At 41.6% G+C, this 25900-nt stretch overlaps 1 protein-coding gene across 4 annotated transcripts in view; it reads right to left on the reverse strand.

Annotated features, from left to right (window-relative positions):
* Positions 1-25900, reverse strand: part of PIR (pirin) — a 107953-nt gene that overhangs the window by 27676 nt on the left and 54377 nt on the right. For all 4 annotated transcript variants that reach the window (XM_057310226.1, XM_026478091.4, XM_026478092.4 and 1 more), the window contains one exon: positions 13168-13252. In XM_057310226.1, the coding sequence (XP_057166209.1) occupies positions 13168-13252 (85 nt within the window). The remainder of the gene's footprint in view (positions 1-13167; positions 13253-25900) is intronic.

Consider the following 25900-nt stretch of genomic DNA (forward strand, 5'->3'; position numbering starts at 1 on the left):
TATGAAATATATCTAACAGATATGAAAGATAAATTGAGATGAAATGCTTTATTTTCTTAGATACATATTTAAAATTGTAACTTCTGTGAGCTGTTAAAAACCCACACTCCCACATGCGTACAGGCATAGACACGCATACACACGTACCCCTAAACCGAAATGATTTGCCCCACTATGTTTTAGAGCCACCTGGCTATACAGCTATATGCCAACAGCTGTATTAATAAACTGTTTCCTCCAGTTTTAACATCATGCTTATAACTGCAACACCCCCAATCTGGCTTATCTTCAGTTCATTGTGCCTCCGGGTAGTTTTAAGCGTGAAGAAAATTTTAGAAACACACTTTACTTAGTTGTACTTTAGTCTCAAGTGAACTCACTCCTTTTCATGTACCCTAAAATAGAGGATGAGTTCCAGGGATTTAGGGATGCGTAATCTCTGGGGTGTGCACTTCCTGGAACTGCATACACAATTTTTCAAGTGTGTACGCTTTTCTGTGAGGAGGGTACATAGCATTCAGCAGACTCCTACCGTGACCCATGGGGCCAAGAGCTCAGAACCACAGACAACCTGCCACTTGCTCTCCCAATGCCAGCCAGCACTGGGTTGCCATGGGTATTCGTACTCACGGCCCAGAAGGGATGCTGCAGGGCCCCTGGAAGACCTGAATCCAGAAATGGCAAGCTCAAACCAGACGCAGGACATCACTTGTGTGCCTTCAGTGGAAAAGGAGATGTGGGACGGTAGAGTTCAAGGTGGAAGGACAGGGCCCAGACTGGAGTCTGAGAGTCAACATGGTGACAGAGTGAACAAAACAAAGGCAGGTGTGGAAAGATCATGGAGGACAACATATACGCTAGGGATGCAGGTGTGAGGACAGGTGTTAAAACACACGACAGGCACCAAAGAGAAGGTATAACTGATAATACTCGACATCAACCGAGTCAGGTTAAGAAAATCCAACGAAGGGACCCCTGGGTGGCTCAGTCATTAAGCGTCTGCCTTGGGCTCAGGTCATGATCCCAGGGTCCTGGGACTGAGCCCCACATTGGGCTCCCTGCTTGGCGGGGAGCCTGCTTCTTCCTCTCCCACTCCCCCTGCTTGTGTTCCCTCTCTCGCTGTGTCTCTGTCAAATAAATAAAATCTTAAAAAAAAAAAAAGAAAGAAAGAAAAAGAGGATCCAACGGATGGCATAACAAGCCAAGACACGTGGGCGGATGCCAGAGGAGGTCTTTTCACCCTCCCGCTTCCCAGTGTTTCCTGAGATTTTACCAGACGCAGTTTAAGGCGTCTGGAAGTAAATTCAACTTGTTGACGGCTTACTCCTACTTGTTCTCGGTCTCCCAGCAGTTACTGAACAACACTCACTTCTGTACATGTGCTGCGGGTGGAGACACCGGGATGAAGACGGCCCAGCTGGGGTGTACGAGTTGTGCAATTTGGCGGAGGGAGGTTCGTGACGCCGAAAGCCCAGGCCAACACTGCACAGCCCAGTTCCACGTGTCTTATCTAGGTGGGCCGGCTCTACTAACACACTGCTCTCTTCTCATGGATGCTTAGCCTGATGCATAACCAAACTCTGCAACAAAGCCCCTTTCCTCGTTGCTTTAAAAAAAAAATCCATCACTGAACATTGTTTAAATTGATGTTTCAAAGTGCACATGTCTTTGCTGCGTTTTTCTGATTATAAAAAAAACCTCATACACATAAATATTTTAAGACTTGGAAGTGTATAATCTCTAAACTGAAAATCTTTCTGCAATCTTCATTCTTGGCCTGACATAAATATTGCTAGTGATTTGATATTTACGCTTTCAGTTTCTTTTTGGTTTTGGTGCTATATATCATTTGCTTAAAAACCAGAACAAACTCAATGTTCTACTCTGAATACCTTTCCATGTCAAAACAGAGAAATAACTCATTCTCGGGAAAGACTGCAAAGCATTCCACTGTAAGGACACGTCATAATTTACGTAACCAAGCCCCTCTTCGTGCTTGAAAGGTACTAAAAAATTAATGGCTTCTGAGTTTGAGAACACCTCAAAGCTCTCAATTGCTCAACTGGGTTTTTTGGGGGGATTACTTTGCTTGTTCTCATCTCCTTTCTTCTCCGCCCTCTTTGCTTCATTCCCACTTACCCTCCAAACAGAAAACTAGTCCACACGTAATTGCCATGGCCTGTTTTCTGTTTTACCTTTATACATGATCCAGAAGGATCAAACATTTGCTCAAAGTCATGGCCAAGTCAATGTGGTAAGTGCATTCACCTATTTTTACCCCTTGCAGAAAGAAGTCTTCTATTAGCATACAGAGCCCATCTCCACCAGTAGTAACAAAATTCATGTTACTGGTTGGAAGGCACACAGCATTAGAGGGAATGGAGTCAAAACGGGGGGAAATGGCCTTTTTTCCTTCTTTTTAACATGTTGTCCAAGTGCACTTGCTTCTGTTAAACCTGAAAGAGGACTTCCAGCTACCTACATTTTGTCCTCAAATTTTCTAATGGATTTCGTTCTTTCCAGCTAGTCTCTTGGCTCAGGCAAAAGACCCTGAGGGCAAAGCACCCCTTGATGGGACCTGAAAATAGCCCCTCAAGCACTAAGGACCACCCTGAGCCAGCAGGACCCCTCCGATGATGGATTCCAAGACCCTGATTGATTTGACCTTCACTGCCCACCTGCATGTACCCAACCCACCTGTGTCCCACACTCTCCTTCCGTAAAGCTGGATGTCTTTTCAGCACTTTGGAGACAATCTTTGAGATACTAGTTTGCAGTATTCTCGGTGTTGGAATAAATAAATTCCTTTCTTGTTTCACCACTACTTGTTTCTCTGCCTTCTTCCAGCTACAGGGAAACAAGAGCCCAACTGTGTCAACGCTTCCTATATGTGTAAGAACCAGCACATTTTATTAGAATTCCTTCTCTGCGAAGAGCAGAGTGCTCTCCGGTGAGACTTCTGGGTCCTTCTCATCCTTCCCTCCTCCCTCCCCCCAACTTCCTGTCCTGCACCAGGAATTAATACCATCGGTCACGCCCTTGACCTTTCTTCTGCCAACATCGTCTCCAAGCTACGACGACTGGCTCCCGGCAGCTGGGAAGCTCTTCCCCTCCCTCGGGCCATGACGGAGCAAGTAAGTTGGGACGGAGGTCTCATTTCACCTCTGGCCCCGTAGGACAGTTTAATCAGCACCACATGTAAGTCAGACCTCCTTTAGTCAAACATTAAAAATGTAAAACTTTTAAATATGAAAATCGTGTTCTGTGGCTTCTGCTCTCATTTCCAGGGAGGTTCCCAATTCTTGCCAGTGTCCCTAGTGAGAGCTTTTCCTGGCCTACGTTCCTTGCTTTAACCCAGTTCACTCTCCTCTTGCCTCAGCTGGAGAGTTCATTATTTCAATGAACTTTATAGCTACTCCCTATACATGTGATGTGGGAAACAGAGGCACAAGAAAAAAAAATGTCCTTATTACCTACAGCCAGCTGACAAGTCCTTGAAACAAGCAGAGGGACACTCCTCGAGGAAGTCAGCTGCCTTAATGTTAATGCTTTGCTAAGGGCAAAAGGCAATCTTAGCCCGACCCCCAGGATCCTGTAAGCCTACTTTAACATATAGAAATTCCTTTGGAAACTTCCTTCATATCTACTCCCCCCGCCCGCCCCGCACCAAGATACATGCTGAGTCATGAACTGTTGAATAAAGCCAATTTGATCTTCAGATTTACTCAGTTCAATTTTTGTTAAGCAGTATATATTTCCTAAAAACAAGGATATTTTCCTACATAAATGTAGCGTATTTATAAAAATTATGAAACTGATACAATACCAATGGGAAAAAAATGCAGATATCCAAATTGTGCCAAATGTCTCAGTAATGCCTGTCACGGCAAAGAAAAACAAAAAACAAAAAACCAACCAACCAACCACACAAACAAACCCCCAAACAGAAGCCTAGGCCAGGCTCTAATCCTGGGTCACAGGCTGCGTTTAGTCCCCACATCGAATCTCCCTCCACCGGCAACAATACTTCCTCAGCGTTTTTCATTAAGAGCACAGACCAGTTATTTTGTAGAATGTCCCTCAGTTGGGGTTTGTCTGCTGTTTCGTCATCATTAGACCAAATTGTTTCATCCCTCAACTTTTTTTAAAAGACTTTATTTATTTGTCAGAGAGAGAGCACGAGCAGGGGGAGCGGCAGGCAGAGGGAGAAGCAGGCTCCCCGCTGAGCAGAGAGCCCGATGCGGGGCTCGATCCCAGGACCCTGAGATCATGAACTGAGCCAAAGGCAGAGGCTCAACCAGCTGAGCCACCCAGGCGTCCCTCATCCCTCAACTTTAGAGAAGAGTTTATTTTCAAGGCTTTAATTGTTTAAATTCAGAAGAGCACAAAGGAGGAAATAATGAATATACGTGTTGCTGTATTTCCTATCTTTCTTTTCTTTTACAGATAAAATCTTATAGGTGAGAGAAATATCCCGATTGCCTTCAATCCTTTAATACCCACGCTAAGGGAACCTTTCACTTAGAACCCTTCAATGGCTCCCTGTTCTCCCCAACAAGACTCCCAGCCCTTGCAGACAGACTCTTCTCAGTCCGGTCCTACGCTTCTCCGGTACTGTCGCCCCTCTGCTCGTCCTACCTCCTCGGTTCATTCTAACCCAGCAAAGCCCTCCGGAGAAAGGAGGAAGCAGAAGGCAGCAGCCAACCTTACAGGGACCTTGTGGTACTATGGAAAACAAAGCAACTAAGTAACTATAAACCAGCAACGAAATCTAACGCACACAATCACGGGCAGAAAATGCAGGTTTAAAAATCAGCAAAAGGCCCTCAGGGGGATCTAGGACCAGACTGTTAAGCCTGTCTGAGGCAGTTTCCTAGTTTGTAAAAGAAGGAAATAATATGTACGACACGGCTGTTGTGCTGTTCAAGTGACACTGTGTGCCTGGTCTACACACATACACACACCTGTATACTATACACAGATCTACATACATGTGCTCGATGTTGTCACCTTATCTACACAAGGCCCTCAGTAGGCATTTCACAAATGCCAGTTCCCCAGTCCTGTCCCTTCCTTCTCTTTCCACTTTCCTCCGACTTTATACAGTGGCTGCTATTCGTGCTTCTGGTAAGCTGTGACCCAGAGGAGGGTCCTTGTCACAGAGATGGGCCCATGGTCCCCAGAGGACCACCCTCAACTCCAAGCCCACTGGTCTCCTGGAGCACAGTACACACTGAGCAAAGCTCAACAATGCCATTTCCCAAAGTGTAGAGAATGGATCCCTGCTGCCCTCATCAAGAACCCTTGGCACTTAGGATACTGTTTGGGTCCCAACAACCACTGCGGTCTAGAATTGGTAGCATAAGGTGGGCTTTCTGATCATACGGCAGCTGACAGCTCCCTAGATCTAAAGCTCACCAAGCACAGGCATTTAACCCCCACCTTATAAGTAAACGCAAACGACAAGAGAGGTATCAACTTCACAGCTCTGCCAAGGACACAGGAAAAGAGGTAGGTTATTACATGACCTTGTAGGAATTCTAGCGAAAGAGAAGAAAAGAATGCCCATTTTACCAAATGTGGTGAGTGACATCCGTGATAAAATGCCCAGTGATATTGCACAGAATGGTACCAACATAAAGACACTTGAGATGACTGGTTTTCCAGAATAAAATATAGTCAGAATGTGTTTTATATACTCAAGAAAGATCATACTACAGTCTATGTTTATAAGCCACAGGCATATAACATTAAGAGTGATATCTAAAGATCCTATATTTTAACAAGAAGAATTGCAACCAACACGAAAACACACTTCCCCTGTGGTTTGGTCCACCACTGAGAATCTGAACATTCACTGCACCAGAGGCTAACAGAAAAACTAAGAAATGAATAGAATTTAACATTTTGAACAAGAAGTGTATGAGCAACACAAGCTCTCTGGAACGAAGACAGTCTTCTGTGTGCCCAGTATGGACCCTAACCCTCCGCACAACAAGCTCTGCTGGTTACTTTCTTGCTAATAGAACAGCAAGAAATACATGCACTAGAATCCCCTGGAAGTTTTCCCACCACTGAGATATAGTAATGTGATCACTGTTTAACCAAAATAAGACGTGTTACTATTATTTCTTAGCTTTATTTGGACAGACTTTTTTCTCATCTTTAAATATACAATGCTCACAATTGGTGTTCAATTGCTCAGAAAAATTCAGAAAATAATTCAAATATGTAGTGATGATCATAAAATGATACTTAGAGCTGTAACACAGAAATGATTTTAGGCATTTGAATTTAGATTAAGGGCAAGACAATTAGGAACCAAAATATTTAGAACTTTAAGGATTAAATAAAGGTTCAGAAAGCAGTAGAAACCTGAAATAAGCAGAGAATGCCATAAATGCCCTGACATTATCAAAAGGCATATTTTGGCACCTGTTTTTAAGAGAAAAAAAACTTTTATGGGGGGGAGGGGCAGAGGGCAAGGGAGAAAAAGAATCTTAAGCAGGCTCCATGCCCCCCACGGAGCTTGATCTCATGACCCTGAGATCATAACCTGAGCCTAAATCAAGAGTCCGAGGCTTAACTGACTGAGCCACCCAGGCTCCCCAAGAGAAAAAAGATTTTTAAGTAGGACCTGAAACTATGAAAACAAAAAAAAACAAAAACAAGACACCCCTGTCAAAGCTGAAATGTGTTTAAATTCTTAGAATGGTTTCTTACTTTACATTGACTATCAATTTAATCTGTTCTCTCCTAAAAATGATATATTCGAAAAACACTGTACACTCTTCAAACTGGGGAGATGCGTTTAAAAATTTTCAAAAATTGTTATTTTTTTAACCTATCTGCAAGGTCTTGGATTTATTTACCAAATGCCCAAGGTACTACTGATAGGGTGGGTAATGGTGAATAAAGCTCCACTCATTTGTCTGGACGTCAGTAAAGAGTCCCAGCAAAAGTCCAATTGTGTCAGTTAGAATCTCACCTGCAACACGCCCTAGCTAGTTGACCTTGAGTACGTTCAAGTCAAGTAAGTAACAACTTCTTTGTACCTCAGTTTCCTCATCTGAAAAATGGAATAATCACAGTCCTTACCTCACAGACTTAGGACTGCGGCAGTTAATACAGGGGGAGCTCTTAGAGCAGTTTCTGGCAAACAACAGGCACTTCATAAATGTTAGCTAAAAGAATTATTACTACTACAGGATGATTCAGTGAAGTGTGAGCTCCCAAAAATGTTCATGATATTCCCTATCATGAATTTTTGCTATTTTTTTTCTCTTTTCCAAAACCACATTTTTAAAGAATGCAATTACATCTCACTACATATGAAAATCAATTCCAGGTGTAGATATATCAATACAAAGGCAAAATAACAAAGCATCTATAATAGAACATTTTCATGATCTTGAGCTGGGAGAGTTTATTAAAGAAGCTACAGAAAGCACTCACTAGCCTTCTAAGGAACAGACTGATACATTTAAGGAATTTTTATTTATTAACATATAGAAAAATATACTAGTATATAGAAGAGTGAAAAACAAGGCAAAACGGAGAAGATATTTGCATCACAAATAAATGACAATGACAAGCATTCAGAATATATAAAGATCCTCTGAAACCAATAATACATTATATGTTACTTGAATTTAAATAAAAATAAATATTAAAAAGAGAATAAAAGAGCCCCTACAAATCAGTATGAAGAAGATAGACAAGCCACCCAAAGGAAAGCGATATGAAGCTTCTCACTGGATAATTTTATGCTCAGGCTCAGGCTCGTGTTCATCGCTGCTCTGAAGACGTACTGACATCCACAACCGCTACGAGTGTATCGTAAGGGTGAGGGGCTAAGGATGAGGGGAATGGTAACTGAAGACTCTAATGTGCTACTGGTAAGTAGAGAGCTTGGCAAAAACTGGCCATGAATTAAATCGTGTATTCTGTGTAGTGAACAAAAGCAGCCTTTCTTCTCTCTGAAAACACCTGAAAATCTAAAATTCCGCATGAATCATTCATGTTTGGAGCATCCTCCCTTAAAAAGTAGATAATGACTATGAAGAGACAGTTAGCAAGAACTCTGAAGAGAATTCATCATGGCCCCCTTCCATTTCCAAAAACAAAAAAAAAAAAAAAAAAGAAAAGAAAGAAAGAAATCACAAGAGAAAAAGAATCACTACGTCATTTTTGAGTCACTGACCATATGGAAAAGTGTACGGCACTGTGACTCAAGATCGTAAGCTTGGCAAGTTTGCTCTAAAACACCCACTGCCTCAGAGTCATGCCCTGTGTGCTCTTCTCCTCTCTGAGCATGGGCTGCACCTGGCGGCCTGGTTCTAACCAGCAGAACTGGCAAAAGTAATGGAATGTCACTTCTGATATCGGGTGACATAGAGACTCTGGCTTCCATTTGCTCACTCTTTCTTCCTCTCTCACTTGTAGGATCTGATAAAGCCAGAGGCCATGTTGTGAGCTGTCCTACGGAGAGGCCCATGTGGCACGGAACAGCGGACCGTAGCCAACAACCTGAGCAACTGAGGGCTGTCACCGACCACATGGGTGTGGGCTTGGAAGCACATCCTTCCCAGTCGAGTCCTGGGATTGCTGCAACCCCGCCGACACTTCCATCGCAGCCTTGTAAGAGTCCCTGAGCCAGAGACCACAGCTGAAGTGTGAGATAACAACTGTTATCTTAAGCCACTACATTTGGGAGTAATTTGTTACACAGCAACATAGATAACACAGGAATATTTATTTAAACATATCCTAATGGGATTTACTAAGTAGCTACTGTATGCACAGCATTAAAATCTACTTCAAAAAAAAAAAGGTTTACTTATTTATTTTAGAGCAAGAGCGGGGGGGGGGGGGGGGGGGGCAGAGGAGAGAGCGAATTCCAAGCAGACTCCATGCGGAGCACAGAGCCCTGAGATCACCACCTAAACCAAAACCAAGAGTCAGACATTTAACCAACTATGTCACCCAGGTGCCCCTAAAATCCACTTTTTAGAAAAGTGTTCTGAAGCACTGATTTCTATTTTCCCCCCAGTTTTATTGCAATGTAATCACCAGGGCTCCTTTCTGTTTTTTTCCTCCCACAAAAGCAAAAATACATTGACGATATTTAAGAGAACGTGTGAGTTTCCTATGGCTGCTGTAACAAATGACCACAAACTTACTGGCTTAAAACAACACACCCTCGTTATCTAATAATTCTGGGGGTCTGAAGCCCAAAAATGGGTCTCGAGGGTCTAAAAAAAAAAAGGTATCAGCAGGACAGCATTCCTTCTGGAGGCTCTAGGGGGAAATGTATTTTCTTGCCTTTTCTAACTTCTAGAGATTGCCCCTACTGCTGGGCTCGAGGCCCCCTTCTATTTTCAAAAGCAGCGACTGCATCACCACTGTCACATCTTCCCCTCTGACTCTCGCCCCCTCCTTCATTTACACAGACCCTTTGATTATACTGGGTCCACCTGGACTATCCAGGCTACTCTCCCCGGATAGTAGAAATTCTGGGGATTGATGTATATATACTGTAAAGAAAAGTAAAATGTTGGGGGATGCAAAAAATACTTACAAGATGAAGTTTTTCCATACCATAACCATCATCCATTTTTAACATTCCAGATCGTGCCTTTAAATACCTAGTGGCAGTGGGGCGCCTGGATGGCTGAGTCGGTTAAGCGTCTGCCTTCACCTCAGGTCATGATCCCAGGGTCCTGGGATCGAGTCCCGCATCGGGCTCCCTGCTCAGCAGGGAGTCTGCGTCTCCCTCTCCCTCTGCCTGCCACTGCCCCTGCTTGTGCTCTCTGTCAAATAAATAAATAAAATCTTTAAAAAACAAAAATAAAAAATAAATGAATACCTAGTGACAGAGTCACTGTGCAGGAAGATGGGGAGCAACAGAGGGGCTGTTCAGAGCCACACTCTGATGCAGTCGGAAGATGAAGGGGACATGAGGACCAGAAGGCCCAAGTCTCTTGGGAAAGATTGATATTTTCCTAGAAATACAGATTTAGGTCCTTCTCAGAGAAACGATAACAGTGTTATCTGTAAGTCAGTTTGCAGCAAGGAAAATCAGATTGCTTTGTAAGAGATGGTAAAAGTCACGGCAAGAAAAAAAAAAAACCCAAAACAAAAACAACTACTTTTTCCTATTTTAGCCAGGAACTAACATGAAAAACTTGTGGCCAGTGTTAAAGGATCTGGTACTGTCAGAGACTTGACAAATTGGATTCTTTGTAAGTGACGCACTGTCCAGGCTCCGTTCCTGCTATCTGCTCCCTTCCAAATCATCACTGCACGAAACATCTGTTTTCTACAGGATTAGCCCAACTCCGCAGAAATGGGCCTTAACCAAAGGCAAGAGAGAGATGGTGAAAACCAACTCTCATACTATTTACAGGAAAGAATTCAGATAAAACCTAGTCTGATTCATGAGAAATGTTTCCAATCACCCTCAACTGGACGTTCCGTATTTCCCTGGTATCGGGGAAGTGATGGTAGCACTGTATGCCTCTATTTCTAGCCCACTACTGTGGTAACGATACAACGGTGTCAACATTAGATCAGTGAGATCGCAAAGCTTATGCCAAAAGCCAAACATAACCCAGACATCCATGTCAAATCCCCTTACCACGAGTAACAAAATAATCAAAATATTATAAACAAAACAAGTCCAGGACCCAGCCAATGACAAACACATTTTAAGAAATATTGGCCGCAGCAAAGCACCCACATAAAATGAATTTAAACATTTCTTGTGTTTTATAATGGAATTTGACCTGGAAAGGTGGTTTAAAAAAAAAAAAAAGGACAAAGGGTGACCTTGACTTGAACAACTTGATAAAACAATTTATGCAGCACAATTTCACTAGCCAATATGGCTGACTATGGGCAGCCAGAACTATCAAGTCTGAAAATAATAAGCGCTTTATAATACCTGAATTCAATCATTTGTCTGGTACTGGACAGAGCTGCCTCAAACTGTGGATTTGTCAGTGAATGTAATGCAAACATGGACGAGTGTGTGTGTGTGTGTGTGTGCGCGCGCGCGCGCACCCGCACGTGAGAGACAGAGAGAGGGAGAGACAGACAGACAGACAGACACACACAGAGAGAGAGACAGAGACACTGAAAAAGAGAGGACACGCTATACCTAGAGTGATGTCTTGGAAAAGACAGGTTCTTTGGCTTCAGAGCTGGGTTTATAACAGACTTGTTCCAAGTGGGTTTATACTGACTCAGTGATAAACGTGCATTTCTAAGCTACTGGCTTTTGCATCCCTCCAAAAATGTTTTTGAAAAACAAATCTCAGGTTTAGAATTTATAAGGACAAAATAAAACCAAAGCCTAGCCTTCCCAAGTGACATACACACATTCTCTCGTGAGGCCATATAGAGTAGCGACAAAGGGTAGAACAACACTGAGCATCAACCATCCACTTAGTGTCAGGGGTCACCGAGCAACTAGTACTCTCGGATACTCCTGGTGGAAAGTGTGATTGTGTTTCTGAATTGCACTCTGACAACGCATTTTAAACTTAAATGTGCATCTACCTTGTAAGCGTCTCCGGAAAGCCACTGCATCGAAATAGGCCCCCGTATGGAAGGACGCATGTATAGGGATGTTTATCGCACACCAGTGTGAGTGGCCAAGCACGAGGTACGAAAGGAGTGCCTGCTGAGAGGCAAGAGCTAAAGGCGTCGCACTCAACCCGTAGCACAGCATACCGCCATACACAGCAAGATCAGATTTGAGTATATACCCAGGATATACCCTAGAGCTGGGCTATCTAGGGAAGGTACTGGAAGGAACTGGAGGGAAGCAAACTCGAAAGTAAAGGAAAAAAGCACTGCGCTAAAGGTTAAAGCATATGTGCTTTCAGGGGCGGTTGGGTGGCTCAGTCAAAAAGAGCGTGTAACTCCTGACCTCGGGGTTGTGAGTTCGAACTCCATGTTGAGTGTAGAGGTTGCTTAAAAATAAAATCTATTTTAAAAAAAGCATATGTGCTTTCATACTTATTGTTATTAAAAAATTGTGTTTAAGCGTGGGCATACGTTTAAGTGAATTAATCTAAAAAGTTTTTCTGTACCTAAAAATAGCCAGAAACACAAAACCAAAGAAAATAATGGATGTACGGTGAGTGCCTAATGACCTCAGGTGAAACCATTTTCATTTATTTATTTATTTATTTATTTATTTATTTATTTTTTAAAGATTTTATTTACTTATTTGACAGAGATAGAGACAGCCAGCGAGAGAGGGAACACAAGCAGGGGGAGTGGGAGAGGAAGAAGCAGGCTCATAGCAGAGGAGCCCGATGTGGGGCTCGATTCCGGAACGCCGGGATCACGCCCTGAGCCGAAGGCAGACACTTAACGACTGAGCCACCCAGGCGCCCCATCAGGTGCAACCATTTTAAAAAATAAAATTGGCCTTGGGGAGCCTGGGTGGCTCGGTCAGTTGAGCATCCAACTCTTGGTTTCAACTAGGGTTGTGGTCTCAGGGTGGAGAGATCAAGCCCCGCATGGGGCTCCACGCTTGGTGGAGAGTCAGCTTGGGATTTTCTCTCTCCCTCTTGCCCTCCCCCCCCCCGCTTGTGCTCTCTCTCTAAATAAAATCTTTAAATAAATAAATAAATACATAAATACATAAATAAAATCGACCTTAAACACTTAGGGGTTTTCTAATTAGTCTTTGAACTTAAAAGTCAACTTAAGGGTAAATCACCCATAACAATACCTTTATCAAGAGACACCTATATCTCGATCAGGGGCGATCAGGGGCATACCTGTTCAAAAGTGACAAGGTTGAGATTTACCTCCAGGAGTCATCAGTGGCTAGGAAATCGGGAGACATGGGTAAAAGTTTTGCCTTGTCCAGCAAATCCTTATAAGGACTTGAACAAGTAACTAATCTGTTGGGTGTTAGTGTTTATACCTGTAAAATGGGGGGCAGACAGTCCAGCCCTAACGTTCTATGAATTCTACCTGATCTTTGCTTGAAAAGCCCCAGCAATATTTGCTAAATGTAATTACACATAAACAAAGTTTATAGAATTTTGTGCTGAGGTTCAGAAATGAGCACATTTCAGAGAAAGCGGTCCCTTGTTTTTTTTGTTTTTTTTTTTTCTGATGACGAAACCCTGGAAGCCATCATACCTTTAGGAAGAGGCTGGGAATGCTTTGCTCCATGGTCCAATTTGAAGTCCAAATATAAGGTTGGTGTGCGAGTGTAAATCTTAGACTGAAAAGAAAAAGGAAACCGTCAGCATCTTGGCAAGTGCTGTTAAGCAAGGAGATGGGTACCACACAGCCCCCTCTTAAGGATCTTGGTTCTAAAAGCCAGCCCTCCTAGCTTTACAATATGCTTGACAGACTGATTTCAGGATGACGGCTCTCTCCCTATAATCGTTTCTCAAACATGGTCTGAGGTTAATAGTTCACTGACCGAGATCTGCTTCAGCTTTCTCATTTCCAGTCTTGTACTTGATTACCTTGTACTTGGTGATCTCATGCCCAAATGTATACTTCTTCCCCAGGTCTCAATAAAGCCATGTCTATTTAAAAATTTTTAAGAGGTGGCCAGTAAATATTTTTATTTGTTCTAACTTGGCCCTCTAGAAAAAAAAAAAAAAAAGGGTGTTCACCACCACTGGCTTGAAAAAGCCACAATTCCAGATGTGCAAAAGGCAAACTTCTGCAGGATTTTCCGCTGTAAACAGTGGCTTTGAATCCATCAACAGTTAAGCAGGGTTCGTAATCCACTATGATACCATTTGAATCATTGGCACAGACCGAAATCCAAGGGATTATCACTGTTGCTATGAACTTTTATGATGTCTCATTGTTTATCACAAAGCCCCAGTGGTTCTATCTGGCTTTTTAAAAACTGAAAATACACACAAAAATGAAAAAGCGCATAACACCAAATTTGGCAAGGATGTGGAGTAACTGGAACTTTCATACACTGCTGGTGGGACTAGGACTTGGTATAAACACTGCAAAAAACTGCTTGGCAGTATGCAGTACAGATGAACAGAGGCATAACCTACGACCCAGCATTCCACACATTGGTGGATCCCCAACAGAAATGTTCACCAAAATCAAGTACATGGATCTCGATAGTGATACTGTCAGTAACAGCCAAAGACAGGAACCACTGCAGCTACCTTTAACGATAGAAGGGATAAATGAGTTGTCATTTACTTATATAACGGAATCTACTATACAGCCAGGAGAATGAATGAACGCAACTATATGCAACGACTCAGATGAATCCCACAATCATAACACTGAGCAAACGAAGGCAGGCACAGAAGATCATATACCGTATGATTCCATCTCTATGAAGTTCGAAATAAGGCAAAACTAACCTATGATGTCAGAAGTCAGAAATTTAGTTACCTTGGGAAACTCTGTAGCTGGAAGGGGTTAAAAAGGAGACGTCTGAGGCCAAACAACGTTTGCCTCTTACCCTGGCTTCTGGTTCATGGGGGTGTTCACTGGGTGAAAATTTTTTTGAGCTATCCACTTGGTCTATATACTGTTCTGTGTCTGTACTCTATTTTAATAAAAAGCTTACATTCATTACAAATATGCACGTGTAAACAGACCAAAAGAGAATCCAGAGCCTGGAATTATTTACCATCCTTGATAAAGGCATCATTTTGCAGAGAATGTTTCTATAAACACTATGAGGACATGAACATTGCTGCCTTTCACCCAGGGCCAACCCACACTGCCTGTCACATATAGGTATTCAATAAATATTCACCGACGGATTTTCATAATGGAAAAATCCCATGCATAGTAATACGTTTGTTTACAGTATACATAAGGTATTACTCCGCAGTGTCTTGACCTACATGTAGCAAAATGGCTCTCTTCAGGACAGGTGATTTGGTATGGCCAAAGTGTATGTCTGTACATTAAATTTTGGAATAGAGAATCGTAAATGATGTTATCAGAAGATTGTCCCCTTTCCTATGAATATCTCATTTGTGAAGCTGTGGGTTTTAAAAGGTCTGGCATGTGGTTTTATGTGGCTTAGAAGGCCAAGCTGCATCAGTACAGCTTCAAAGACTGCAAAAGCAAATGCCCTTGTGTACACATAAATGAAACCAGAAAGACTTGTTGCATCAAGTGCAACCTGAGGCCAAACGTTCACAATCAATCTGAAGATGTTGAAACGTACGTGAAACAAGGGCAGCACCCATGGGACACAGGATCTAATTCTCTCCGGTCCTTAGGTGCGTACGGCACCATCTGGAAAGGATCCGTTTTTTTCTGATGAAGTCTTCTAAAATTACTTCTAAAAAGATCAAGGGTAGGGGCGCCTGGCCGGCTCAGTTGGTGGAGCATGGGACTCTTGACCTCAGGGTCATGAGTTCAAGCCCCGTGCTGAAGGTAAAGATTACTTAAAAATAAATAAATAAAATAAAAAGATCAAGGGTCAACTTCACATAACACTGATGATTCTTCTGCCTGGGCACTATTTGGTTCTCCTCTAGAAAAAGAATCCCGGTTTCAGTTAATTGTCTCTCCTAACTTCTGCCTCAGTAGCAGATGCAGTATCCCTGCCTAGTGCAAAGAGATTGATCACAGAGAGTCCCTTGGTTTAACTTTTACTAGAATTCTCCCAGAATGTAGTCATAAAAATACTCCTGAACTGGAAACCTAGAGGCACTGATGCTAGCATTGCCTTTCCTGCCGACTGACAAAGCACTTATCTTCTACTGGGCTTAGTTCACGCATCTGAAAATCTCATGATAGGACTCACTGATGTTTAAATCCATGTATGGTTCTAAAAATCTGAGTCAGAAAATTAATGTTTACCTCCACGTTCTAATTTTGAAAGTTCCTTTCTGATTTCTCAGACTAGCACTGTCAAGAAGGGAGAGGGTGTCTGGGACAAGGGAGGGCAACTAGAGCAGTAGGAAGTGAGTGGGGAGCCACTGGCTAACTTGCTCTACCCTTGCCCACCACCGCAGTGATCGGTCTTGTCCTCCTGGCCAGCTCTTTTGCTTTTCTTCCCGCCTCAAGCTTCTCAACCTCATCCATACCGGCCAAAAAATAGTAGCCTATTTCACTAAGACTGCCACTATACAGACCCACATGTGTACACACAACCACACACAGAATTCTGTATTTCTGTACTCATTTACAAAAATCTAAACAGAAACCAATGAGACAGATTATAAAGCCACAAATATATCCCATCATCTTACAGTGTGAAAAGGGCTAAAGGGAAAATTTTAAATCATTTTGAAAGTGTTTTTTACATCTATAGCCTAAAAGAGAATCCTAATTCTAATATCCTTTTTTGTACTGAAAATGGAAGAATTGAAAATTTTAATATAACACACATCTTGAATAATCAACTACCCCAAACCTAAATGTATATTATTCTGTTTCAATTAATCCATGAGATAAAATCAATTTGAAAGCTGTTCCCATGAGTGTGTGTAGGTGTGTGTGTGTATATATATATATACACGTTATATACATATCGTTTCTGAAAAGCAGATTTTTTTTTAAAAATTTGATCTTCCATATAACTCTGTTGAAATAACAAATGTAAATTATATTCATTTAACTCAAAGATAATTCCAGCCTTGAATGCACTTTGAGCAAACCTAGATTTAATTTTTCTATTACACACGCTGTTGATTTGCAACCATAAAGAAAGATCACCATTAGGACATTCTTTCCTTGTTCTGTTTTGTTTATTTTTGTGTATAGTACTCAACTATTAATATGGTCCTCAAAACAGAATGAGAATTTAATTCAACAAATATTCTTTTTTGGTTAAAATTTACCTATCAATGTATATCTATTTCCACAGGATTAAAATAAATCAGTCCATGACAACCTAAAATAAAATATTATTCTACAAATCTATTTCCGCATAAACAGAACTAACGCACTTAAAGTCCGTCAGTGACATTTTTTCTTTTTCCTTTTCCCTGTTTTGGTCCTGATCAATAATGCCTGCACAAGTACTAAAATCCAAGGCTACTCCTCTTTTGTCTTTCTTCTCATTTCATATTTCTGTTAAAAGTATTTAGGAAACTTAGCTTTAAAGGTTTTAGTCTGTATTTGAAAAATCCAATTGCTTAAAATCTTAGAATTCAAATATGTAGGCAAAGCTTCCAGAAGGTAACACAAAACTATTCAGAAGAGGTTAAGGGCAAATTCTGGCTAACTTACAACAACAGGGGTGCTACCAAACCCAGACAAGCCTTGTCTCTCTTTCTCTATAAATGTCAGGATTAAACCTTTAATGAACCTAACACACCACTCCAATAATGACCACAATGCAAGCAAGACCAAACAAGGTCTACGAAACCACTTCCTTCCGAACCCCAGCTACCTTCATCTTAGATCCTTCAAAGACTTCCTGCTCACCCTGGCTTTCGGTAGGATACCCTTGTCAAGCTGGCTTCCTGACTCTGCTTTTATTCGTAAATGTGATCTTAATTAAGAAGATGATATCACTTCCACATGGAAGCCATGTGGCTTAAAACGTCTTCCCATGAGAAAGGAGAGAGCACACCGCACGGGCTGCTGCGTGTGAGCGTGGCGCAAGGTCTCTTTCACTTCTCCTCTGCTCCTTTCACATGTAACTGCCATCCGCTAACCGCTGAATGCTGCTAATTTTGCCACCATGCTGGCTTTCTCTAAAAGCAAGCAGTAGCAATTTGTCACGTGTCAGAGCTGTAATAAACGCATTCCCGTTTCTTTGTGGGAAGGTTTTCAAAAACCTTTTATGATTTCGTTGTTTTTCGGGAAATACACTCAAATGCTCAATCTCGCTATATGCTGCTTAAGCAGATTCCTCTAAGTAATCGTACTAACAAGTGCAAACGCTCAATACCCTAAAAGAGAAAGAAACAGAATTTCCACCTATTCTGGGACCCTCGCCTTCATGTTGGATCATCCCCCTACTGCTGGATGTTATGTTTTATGGTTTGTTCAGGTCTTTTTTTTTTTTTTTTTGCATCACTGCTAACTTCGAATAAATATCTTTGCACGTAAATCCTTTTCAAATTTAAATTTTAGTTACTGAACATACAGTGCAATATTGGTTTCAGGAGGAGAATTCAGTGATTCATCACTTACAGACAACACCCAGTGCTCATCATGACAAGTGCCCTCTTTAATCTGCATCCCCCACATGCCTCCCTCCGTCAACCCTCGGTTTGTTCTCTATCGTTAAGTATCTCTTATGGTTTGTATCCCTCTCTCCTTTTTTCCTTTTCCCCTTCCCATATGTTCATCTGTTTTCTTTCTTAAATCCCACATGTGAGTGAGATCACATGGTATTTGTCTTTCTCTGACTTATTTCGCTTAGAATACTCTCTAGCTCCACCCACATTGTTGCAAACAGCAAGATTTCATTCTTTTTGATGGCTGAGTAATAGTCCAATGTACGTACGTGTACGTATACACACACACACACACCATCTTCCCTATCCATTCATCAGTCGGTGGACAATTGGGCTCTCTCTGTAGCTTGGCTATTGTTGATAATGTTGCTGTAAACACTGGGGTGCATACACCCCTTTGAATCTGTATTTTTATATCTTTTGCATAAACACCTAGTAGTACACTTGCTAGATCGTAAGGTAGTTCTATTTTTAACTTTTTGAGGAACCTCCATACTGTTCTCCAGAGTGGATGCACCAGTTTGCAGTCCCACCAACAGTGCAAGAAGGTTCCCCTTTCTAAACATCTTTGCCAACACCTGTTGTTTCTTGTGTTGTTAAATTTAGCCATTCTGACTGGTGTGAGGTGGTATTTCACTGGGGTTTTGATTTATATTTCCCTGATTATGAGTGATGTTGAGCCTCTTTTTATGTGTCTGTTAGCCAAGTGGATGTCCTCTTTGGAAAAGTGTCTATTCATGTCTTGTACTCATTTCTTAACTGGATTATTTGTTTTTTGGGTGTTGAGTTTGAGAAGTTTTTTGTAGATTTTGGATACTAACCCTTTATCAGATATGTTTCCAAATATCTTCTTCTATTCCACAGGATTCTTTTAGTTTTATTGACTGTTTCCTTTGCTGTACAGAAGGTTTTTATCTTGATGAAGTCCCAGTAGTTCATTTTTGCTTTTGTTTCCCTTGCCTCCGGTGACAGGTCTAGTAAGAAGTTGTTACGGCTGAGGTCAAAGAGGTTGCTGCCTGTGTTCTCCTCTAGGATTTTGATGGACTCCTGTCTCACATTTAGGTCTTTCATCCACTTTGAATCTACTTTTGTATATGGGATAAGAAAGTGGTTAAGTTTCATTCTTCTGCATGTGGCTGTCCAGTTTTCCCAACACCATTTGTTGAAGAGACTTTTTTCCATTGGATAGTCTTTCCTGCTTTGTCAAAGATTAGTTGACCACATAGTTGTGGGTCCATTTCTGGGTTCTCTGTTCTGTTCCGCTGATCTATGTGTCTGTTTTTGTGCCAGTACCATACTGTCTTGATGACTACAGCTTTGTAATACAGCTCAAAATACGGAATCATGATGCCTCCAGTTTTTTCTTTTTCAGAACTGCTTTGGCTATTTGGGATCTTTTGCGGTACCACACCAATTCTAGGATTGTTTGTTCTAGCTCAGTGAAAAATGCTGGTGGTATTTTGAGAGGAATTGCACGAAATGTGTACACTGCTTTGGGTACTATAGACATTTTAACAATGTTTGTTCTTCCAATCCATGAGCACGGGATGCCTTTCCATTTCTTTGGGTGTTCTTCAATTTCTTTCATACGTGATCTATTGTTTTCAGAGTACAGATCTTTTACCTCTTCAGTTAGGTTTATTCCTAAGTATCTTATTGTTTTTGGTGCAATTGCAAATGGGATCAATTCCTTGATTTCTTCTGCTGCTTTGTTATTCGTGTATAGAGATGCAACAGATTTCTGCACATTGAGTTTATATCCTGCGACTTTGCTGAATTCCAGTATGAGTTCTAGCAATTTTTTTGGTGGAGTCTTTCAGGTTTTCTACATAGAGTATCCTGTCGTCTGCAAATAGTGAAAGTATGACTTCTTCCTTGCTGATTCGGGTGCCTTTTATTTCTTTTTATTGTCTGATTGCTGAGGCTCTGACTTCTAGTACTATGTTTAAAAGTAATGGTGGGAGTAGACATGTTGTCTTGTTTCTGACCATAGTGGAAAGGCTGTTTTTCCCCAGTGAGGGTGATATTAGTTGTAAGTCCTTCATATATGGCCTTTAGGATGTTAAGTTCCCTCTATCCCTCCTTTGTTGAGGGTTTTCATCAAGAAACGATGCTGTATTTTGTCAAATGCTTTTTCTGCATCTATTGACAGGATCATAGTGTTATCCTTTCTTTTATTAACGTGGTGTATCACATTGATTGATTTGCAAATACTGAACCACCCCTGCAGGCCAGGAATAAACCCCACTTGATCACGGTGAATAATTCTTTTAATGTACGGTTGAATTTGATTTGCTAGTATTTTATTGAGAATTCTTGCATCCATGTTCATCAGGGATATTGGTCTGTAATTCTCCTTTTTAGTGGGGTCTTTGTCTGGTTTTGGAATCAAGGTAATGCTGGTTTCATAAAATGAGTTTGGAAGTTTTCCTTCCATTTTTTGGAACAGTTTGAGAAGAATAGGTATTAACTCTTCTTTAAATGTCTGGTAGAATTTCCCTGGGAAGCCATCTGGCCCAGGATTTTTATTTGTTGGGAGATTTTTGATTACTGATTCAATTTCTTTGCTGGTTACAGGTCTGTTCAAATTTTCTATTTCTTCCTGTTTCAGTTTTGGTAGTTCATAGGTTTCTAGGAATTTGCCCATTTCTCCCAGGTTGCCCAGTTTGTTGGCATATACTTTCTCAGAGTATTTGCTTATAATTCTTTATATGTTTATGGTGTTGGTTGTGATCTCTCTCATTTGTGATTTTATCTGGATCCTTTCTCTTTTCTTTTTAATAAATCTGGCTTGGGGTTTATCAATTTTATTAATTCTTTCAAAAAACCAGCTCTTAGTTTTGTTAATCCATTCTGGTGTTTTTGTTTCTATATTGTTCATTTCTGCTCTAATCTTTATTTTCCCTTCTTCTCCTGGCTCTTGGCTTTATTTTCTGTTCCTTTTCTAGCTCCTTAGGCATGAGGTTAGGTTGTGTCTTTGAAACTTTTCCTGCTTCTTGAGGTAGGTCTTTATTGCAATATACTTCCCTCTTAGGACTGGCTTTGCTGCATCCCAAAGGTTTTGGACTATCGTGTTTTCATTTTCATTTGCTTCCATGTATTTCTTTCTTTCTTCTTTAATTTCCTAGTTAACCCATTCATTAGGGGTTGTAGGATGTTCTTTAGTAGGATGTTCTCTAACCTCCACGTATTTGAGGTCTTTCCAATTTTTTTCTTGTGGTTGACTTCAAGTTTCATAGTGTTGTGGTCTGAAAACATGCATGGTATGATCTTGATCTTTTTATACTTGTTGAGGGCTGACTTGTGATCCAGTATGTTATCTATTCTGGAGAATGTTCCGTGCGCACTTGAAAAGAATGTGTATTCTAATTGCTTTATGATGAAATGTTCTGAATATATCTGTTAAGTCCATCTGATCCAGTGTGTCATTCAAAGCCATTGTTTCCTTGTTGATTTTCTGCTTAGATGATTTGTCCATTGCTGTGAGTGGGGTGTTAAAGTCCCCTACTATTATTGTATTATTATCAATGAGTTTCCTTATGGTTATTAGTCATCAATTTATATATTTGGGTGCTCCCAAGTTGAGATATAAATATTCATAACTGTTAGATCTTCTTGATGGATAGTTCCCTTAATTATGATATAATGTCCTTCTTCAACTCTTGTACAGTCTTTGTTTTAAAATCTAATAAAAAATTTAAAAAGGGAATTGGAAAAGGAAAATAAATGAAAAACCACAGAAATGTAAATAAAAGTGAAAAGGAAGCTGGATCCTATTTCCCCTAGAGCTGAAGCTTTGTAGAACTCTGTGATCAGGAGACGTGCTTCCAGTGAGTTGTTTGCGCTGGTTTTCTGCGGGAGGAGCCTGCTGGGCTGATTCTCAGTCTGACAAATTATTTAACTGGAAATGGGCCTCCGGGGTGCCGCGGGGCCCTTTGGTGTAAGCGGCTCCAGCCTGCACTAGGTGGCGCTGTTTTGCTCCCTGAAGGCTTTCAGTGCGGATGGGAGGGATGAATAGAGCCGGATATGGTGGCACTCCGCTCTCCAGCCCCAGAGTTGGAAGTTCGGGTCCCCCACTCCTCAGTGAGCCCACACAGAACAAGCAATCACCCTACTTGTGTCGCTGGTTTCCACCTGAAACCTGCATTCAGTCTGCCTATGTCTGAGCTTTTTTCTCTCAGGTGCGTGACTGAGTTTCAGAAGTCCAGATTTTGGGATTCCTGCAACGTGGACGGGCGCTGTTCCTCTGGGGGAGGGTCTCGCTAGGCTTTTGCCACTTCCTGGCTGGTCCCAGGAAAGTGGTCACATGACCTCACAGTGGTTCAGTTTATAGCCAAGCAGAGCAGAAAGCAGGCACCAACACCCGAGGCTCCGAGCCGGCTTCCTGGGGACACAGCCATAGGCTGGCACCACCCGTTCTTGTGACCCAGGGGATCCTCAGCCCATGCTGTGACTCCCAGGATTTTGCCCTCCTTCACCACCTGAGCACCCTGAAGCCAGGCTCGTTCCCCACGGTAGCAGACTTCTAAAAGTTCAGATTTGGGGCTCCGCCGTTTCTAATACTTAGCAGTAGTCTCAGTAAGCAGCCCCCTCCCCGCTGCCATACCCACAGCTTTAACGCCCCCATGTCAACTCTCTGCACCTCCTACCTTCCAAAAGGCGGTCACTTTTCTACTTGTAGACTTGCAGTTTTTGTTCTCTCAGACGACCAACTGATTTCTTGGGTGTTCAGAATGATTTGATAACTATCTAGCTGTGTTCGAGGGGCAAGGCAAGCTTAGGGTCCCCTTACTCCTCCGCCATCTTACCTCCTCCTCCTGCACATAAATCTTTAACCACATTTCAACTTTTTCCTTCATAGTGAAATTTTGAGCCTAAAAGTCTAGACATTATAAGGGCTCTTGATGTATCTATAGGTTTATGGCTAAATGTCATGTGGCCAAAAGCAAACTGGTCAACACAACCATGTGACTGAACAGCAATTTTGCTGAACAAGTCTACTGTTAGTCATTGGTAATTTTTCTACACCACAGGGCAGTTTTTCAACTAGTTACATGCTCTAAATGTTGTTTCTTCCCCCATTTAATCCCCAATTGTTAGAAAGTTAATTCATTCCAACAAATCACCTATTGTTGCACATTTGGATTTTTTCTCTAATGCACCTTTGTCACAGATATAGAAGGGAAGGATTAATTTCTGGGGGGAAAAAAGGAAAGGAAAAAAATCTGAAAAATCTTTGAACAAATAGACAAAAAGAAAAAATAAGGAAAAAAGCTTAATCTACAAAAAAGTTTAAAGGCACCACCTCCATAGTACAAATACTAATCTCTGAACAACCAGGGTCTAGCAGTCCTTGTTTTTGAACAAAAAATCATTTTGACCAATTCTTATACTAACTGAATTGCTTTCGTCCAAATTGTTTTTTTGTCAAATCACTTGGTAACGACCTCCAAAAAGTGCCCATTTCATCAAAATGTTGACTGTCTTATATTTTTTTTAATTTTAGTTAATTTAAAAAGCAGAGATTGTTATCTCCTTGCTCTTTGGATGTTGCTATAACTTTGGGTGATATTACTATTAAGTATTATCAATGTAAGAATACCAATAGCAGGGCACCTGGGTGGCTCAGTCAGTTAAGTGTCTGCCTTTGGCTCAGGTCATGATTCCGGGGTCCTGGGGTCGAGCCTCGCATCGGGCTCCCTGTTCAGCAGGGAGTCTGCTTCTCCCTCTCCCTCTGTCACTCCCCCTGCTCATGTGCACTCTCATTCTCTCTCTCTCTCTGTTAAATAAATAAAATCTTTAAAAAAGAATAACAATAGTGAAATATGTAAGGGCTTAGTATGTACCAGGCACTGTTCTAGCTGCTTATGTATTAATTAGGCCATTTGTATATCCCGTTTTATAAAATATCTGCTCATTACCTAGTTTTCACTCATTTGTTAATTAGTTCCCTCATGCAAGAAATTCTGATTGAGGGCATGTAGTGTGTTAGTCGTCGGATATGTATATTGTTGAATAACAGACCTACTCGGCCTGTGTGGCGTTTCCTTTCTAGTGAGGAAGACAATGTAGCAAATTAAATATAAAATTACGCATGCTATAAAAGAAATAAATAGGGCGTAGAGAGAGAAAATGAGGGGAGTAATGGAAGGCCTCAACAGAATTGAGGGTAAAAGGTTTCCAGTCAGAGAAAGCAGTGCAAAGGCCTCAAGGCAGTGAGAGGACAGTGCCAGGCAGACAGAGAGGTGGCTGCAGAGAATGGTATGGGATAAGTTCAGAGAGTCACAAAAGACCTGGTATCTGGGGTTTCTTTAGAAGTACAACAGGAAAACAAAGTACAACAGGAACACACAGATCCAATTTTTACCTTAGACAGAGGTCTTGAGCCACAATCTGGAGAACTGAAAGGGAGTGAGAACAGGAGAGAGGAGCCCCCCAAAGAGGCTGCTACAGTGGGTCTGTCCAGGACTGGACAGGGGATAGGAGTAAGGTAGATACATTTAAAATGTATTTTAGAAATAGAGAGGTTTTGTTAATGGACTGGATGTGGGTTGGGAGGAGAAGGAATAAGGATGACCACCATGTTTTTTCTTTGAGCGGTGAGCATCATTCATTTATTAAGATGGAAAAGACTGGACGGGAAAGTTTTCATTGGTTTGTTAAGACATGTGGGAGGAGGAGGAACAAGAATTCAACTTCTGCTATTTTAAATGGGACAGGACTGGGAACGTGAAAAAGGAGATGTCAAGGAGGTGGTTGAATAAATGAGCACGCGGAGCTCAGAGGTAAGGCTTGTGCTGTGAGTAGCGGTGTGGGAGATGTAAGACTGTAAATGGCACCTACATCCATGGGATGGACAAGATCACTTAGGGAGATGATGTTCGAAGAGAGAGGACTCAGGACTGAGATCCAGGGAACTCGAATGTGTCGGGTCTGGTAGAGGAAAGGGGACCTACCTGAGAAAGGAAACTGAAGGAGCAAGGAGCACCCAAAGGACCCATCATCTCAGAGACCAAAGAAAGAAGAGAGGGCGTGGAGAAGGAGGAAGATGTCAACCCCTGTAAAGGAAGAGTCAACGTGAAAAGAAAAGACGACCCCTGGGTTTGGCTCCATGGAAGTCAGTGGTGACTCTAGGCAATGATGGGGCTGGACGCCAGGCTGAGCTCCCCGAGAATGTTGGGGAGCGGACACAACACGTGCAGACAAATCTGTGGCTATGACTGAGAAGCAGCCGAAAATGAGGGGGTAACGGGGTGCCAAGGGAGTTAGGTGCTTCTCTTCTCAATTTATATAAAGGTGTTTTTTAAAAAAAATAAATTAAGGCTACTAGACTTAGTAATATTTGCTGTAAAAATCTCCTAGTTTTTGGCTTTCATTTCATTTACAGCCGTTCTAACATGGGTCAGAGCTATCAGTCTTTTCCTTCTGATGCTTTTAAACTTAGAAAGTCTTTCCCCATCCAAAGATCACATGTCTTCCTACATTTTTCTAGTTCTCAATTTTTAACATTTAATTCTTTATGTTGGATTTATTTAGCTATGAGGTAGGAGATCATGAGCTAAACTGGTGTCTTTTTATGAATGGTTAATCAATTGTCCCAGTTGCCTTATCTTTTCCTGATGATTATCTTCTTGGGTCTTTTTCAGGTAGGTTCTCTTTCTGTCAATCACAAGGAAGAGACTCAATGAAGAAAACTTCACTAACTAGCTCAGCAGCCCCAACTA

Source organism: Ursus arctos, chromosome X (assembly GCF_023065955.2).
Source record: "Ursus arctos isolate Adak ecotype North America chromosome X, UrsArc2.0, whole genome shotgun sequence".
Classification (NCBI taxonomy): domain Eukaryota; kingdom Metazoa; phylum Chordata; class Mammalia; order Carnivora; family Ursidae; genus Ursus; species Ursus arctos.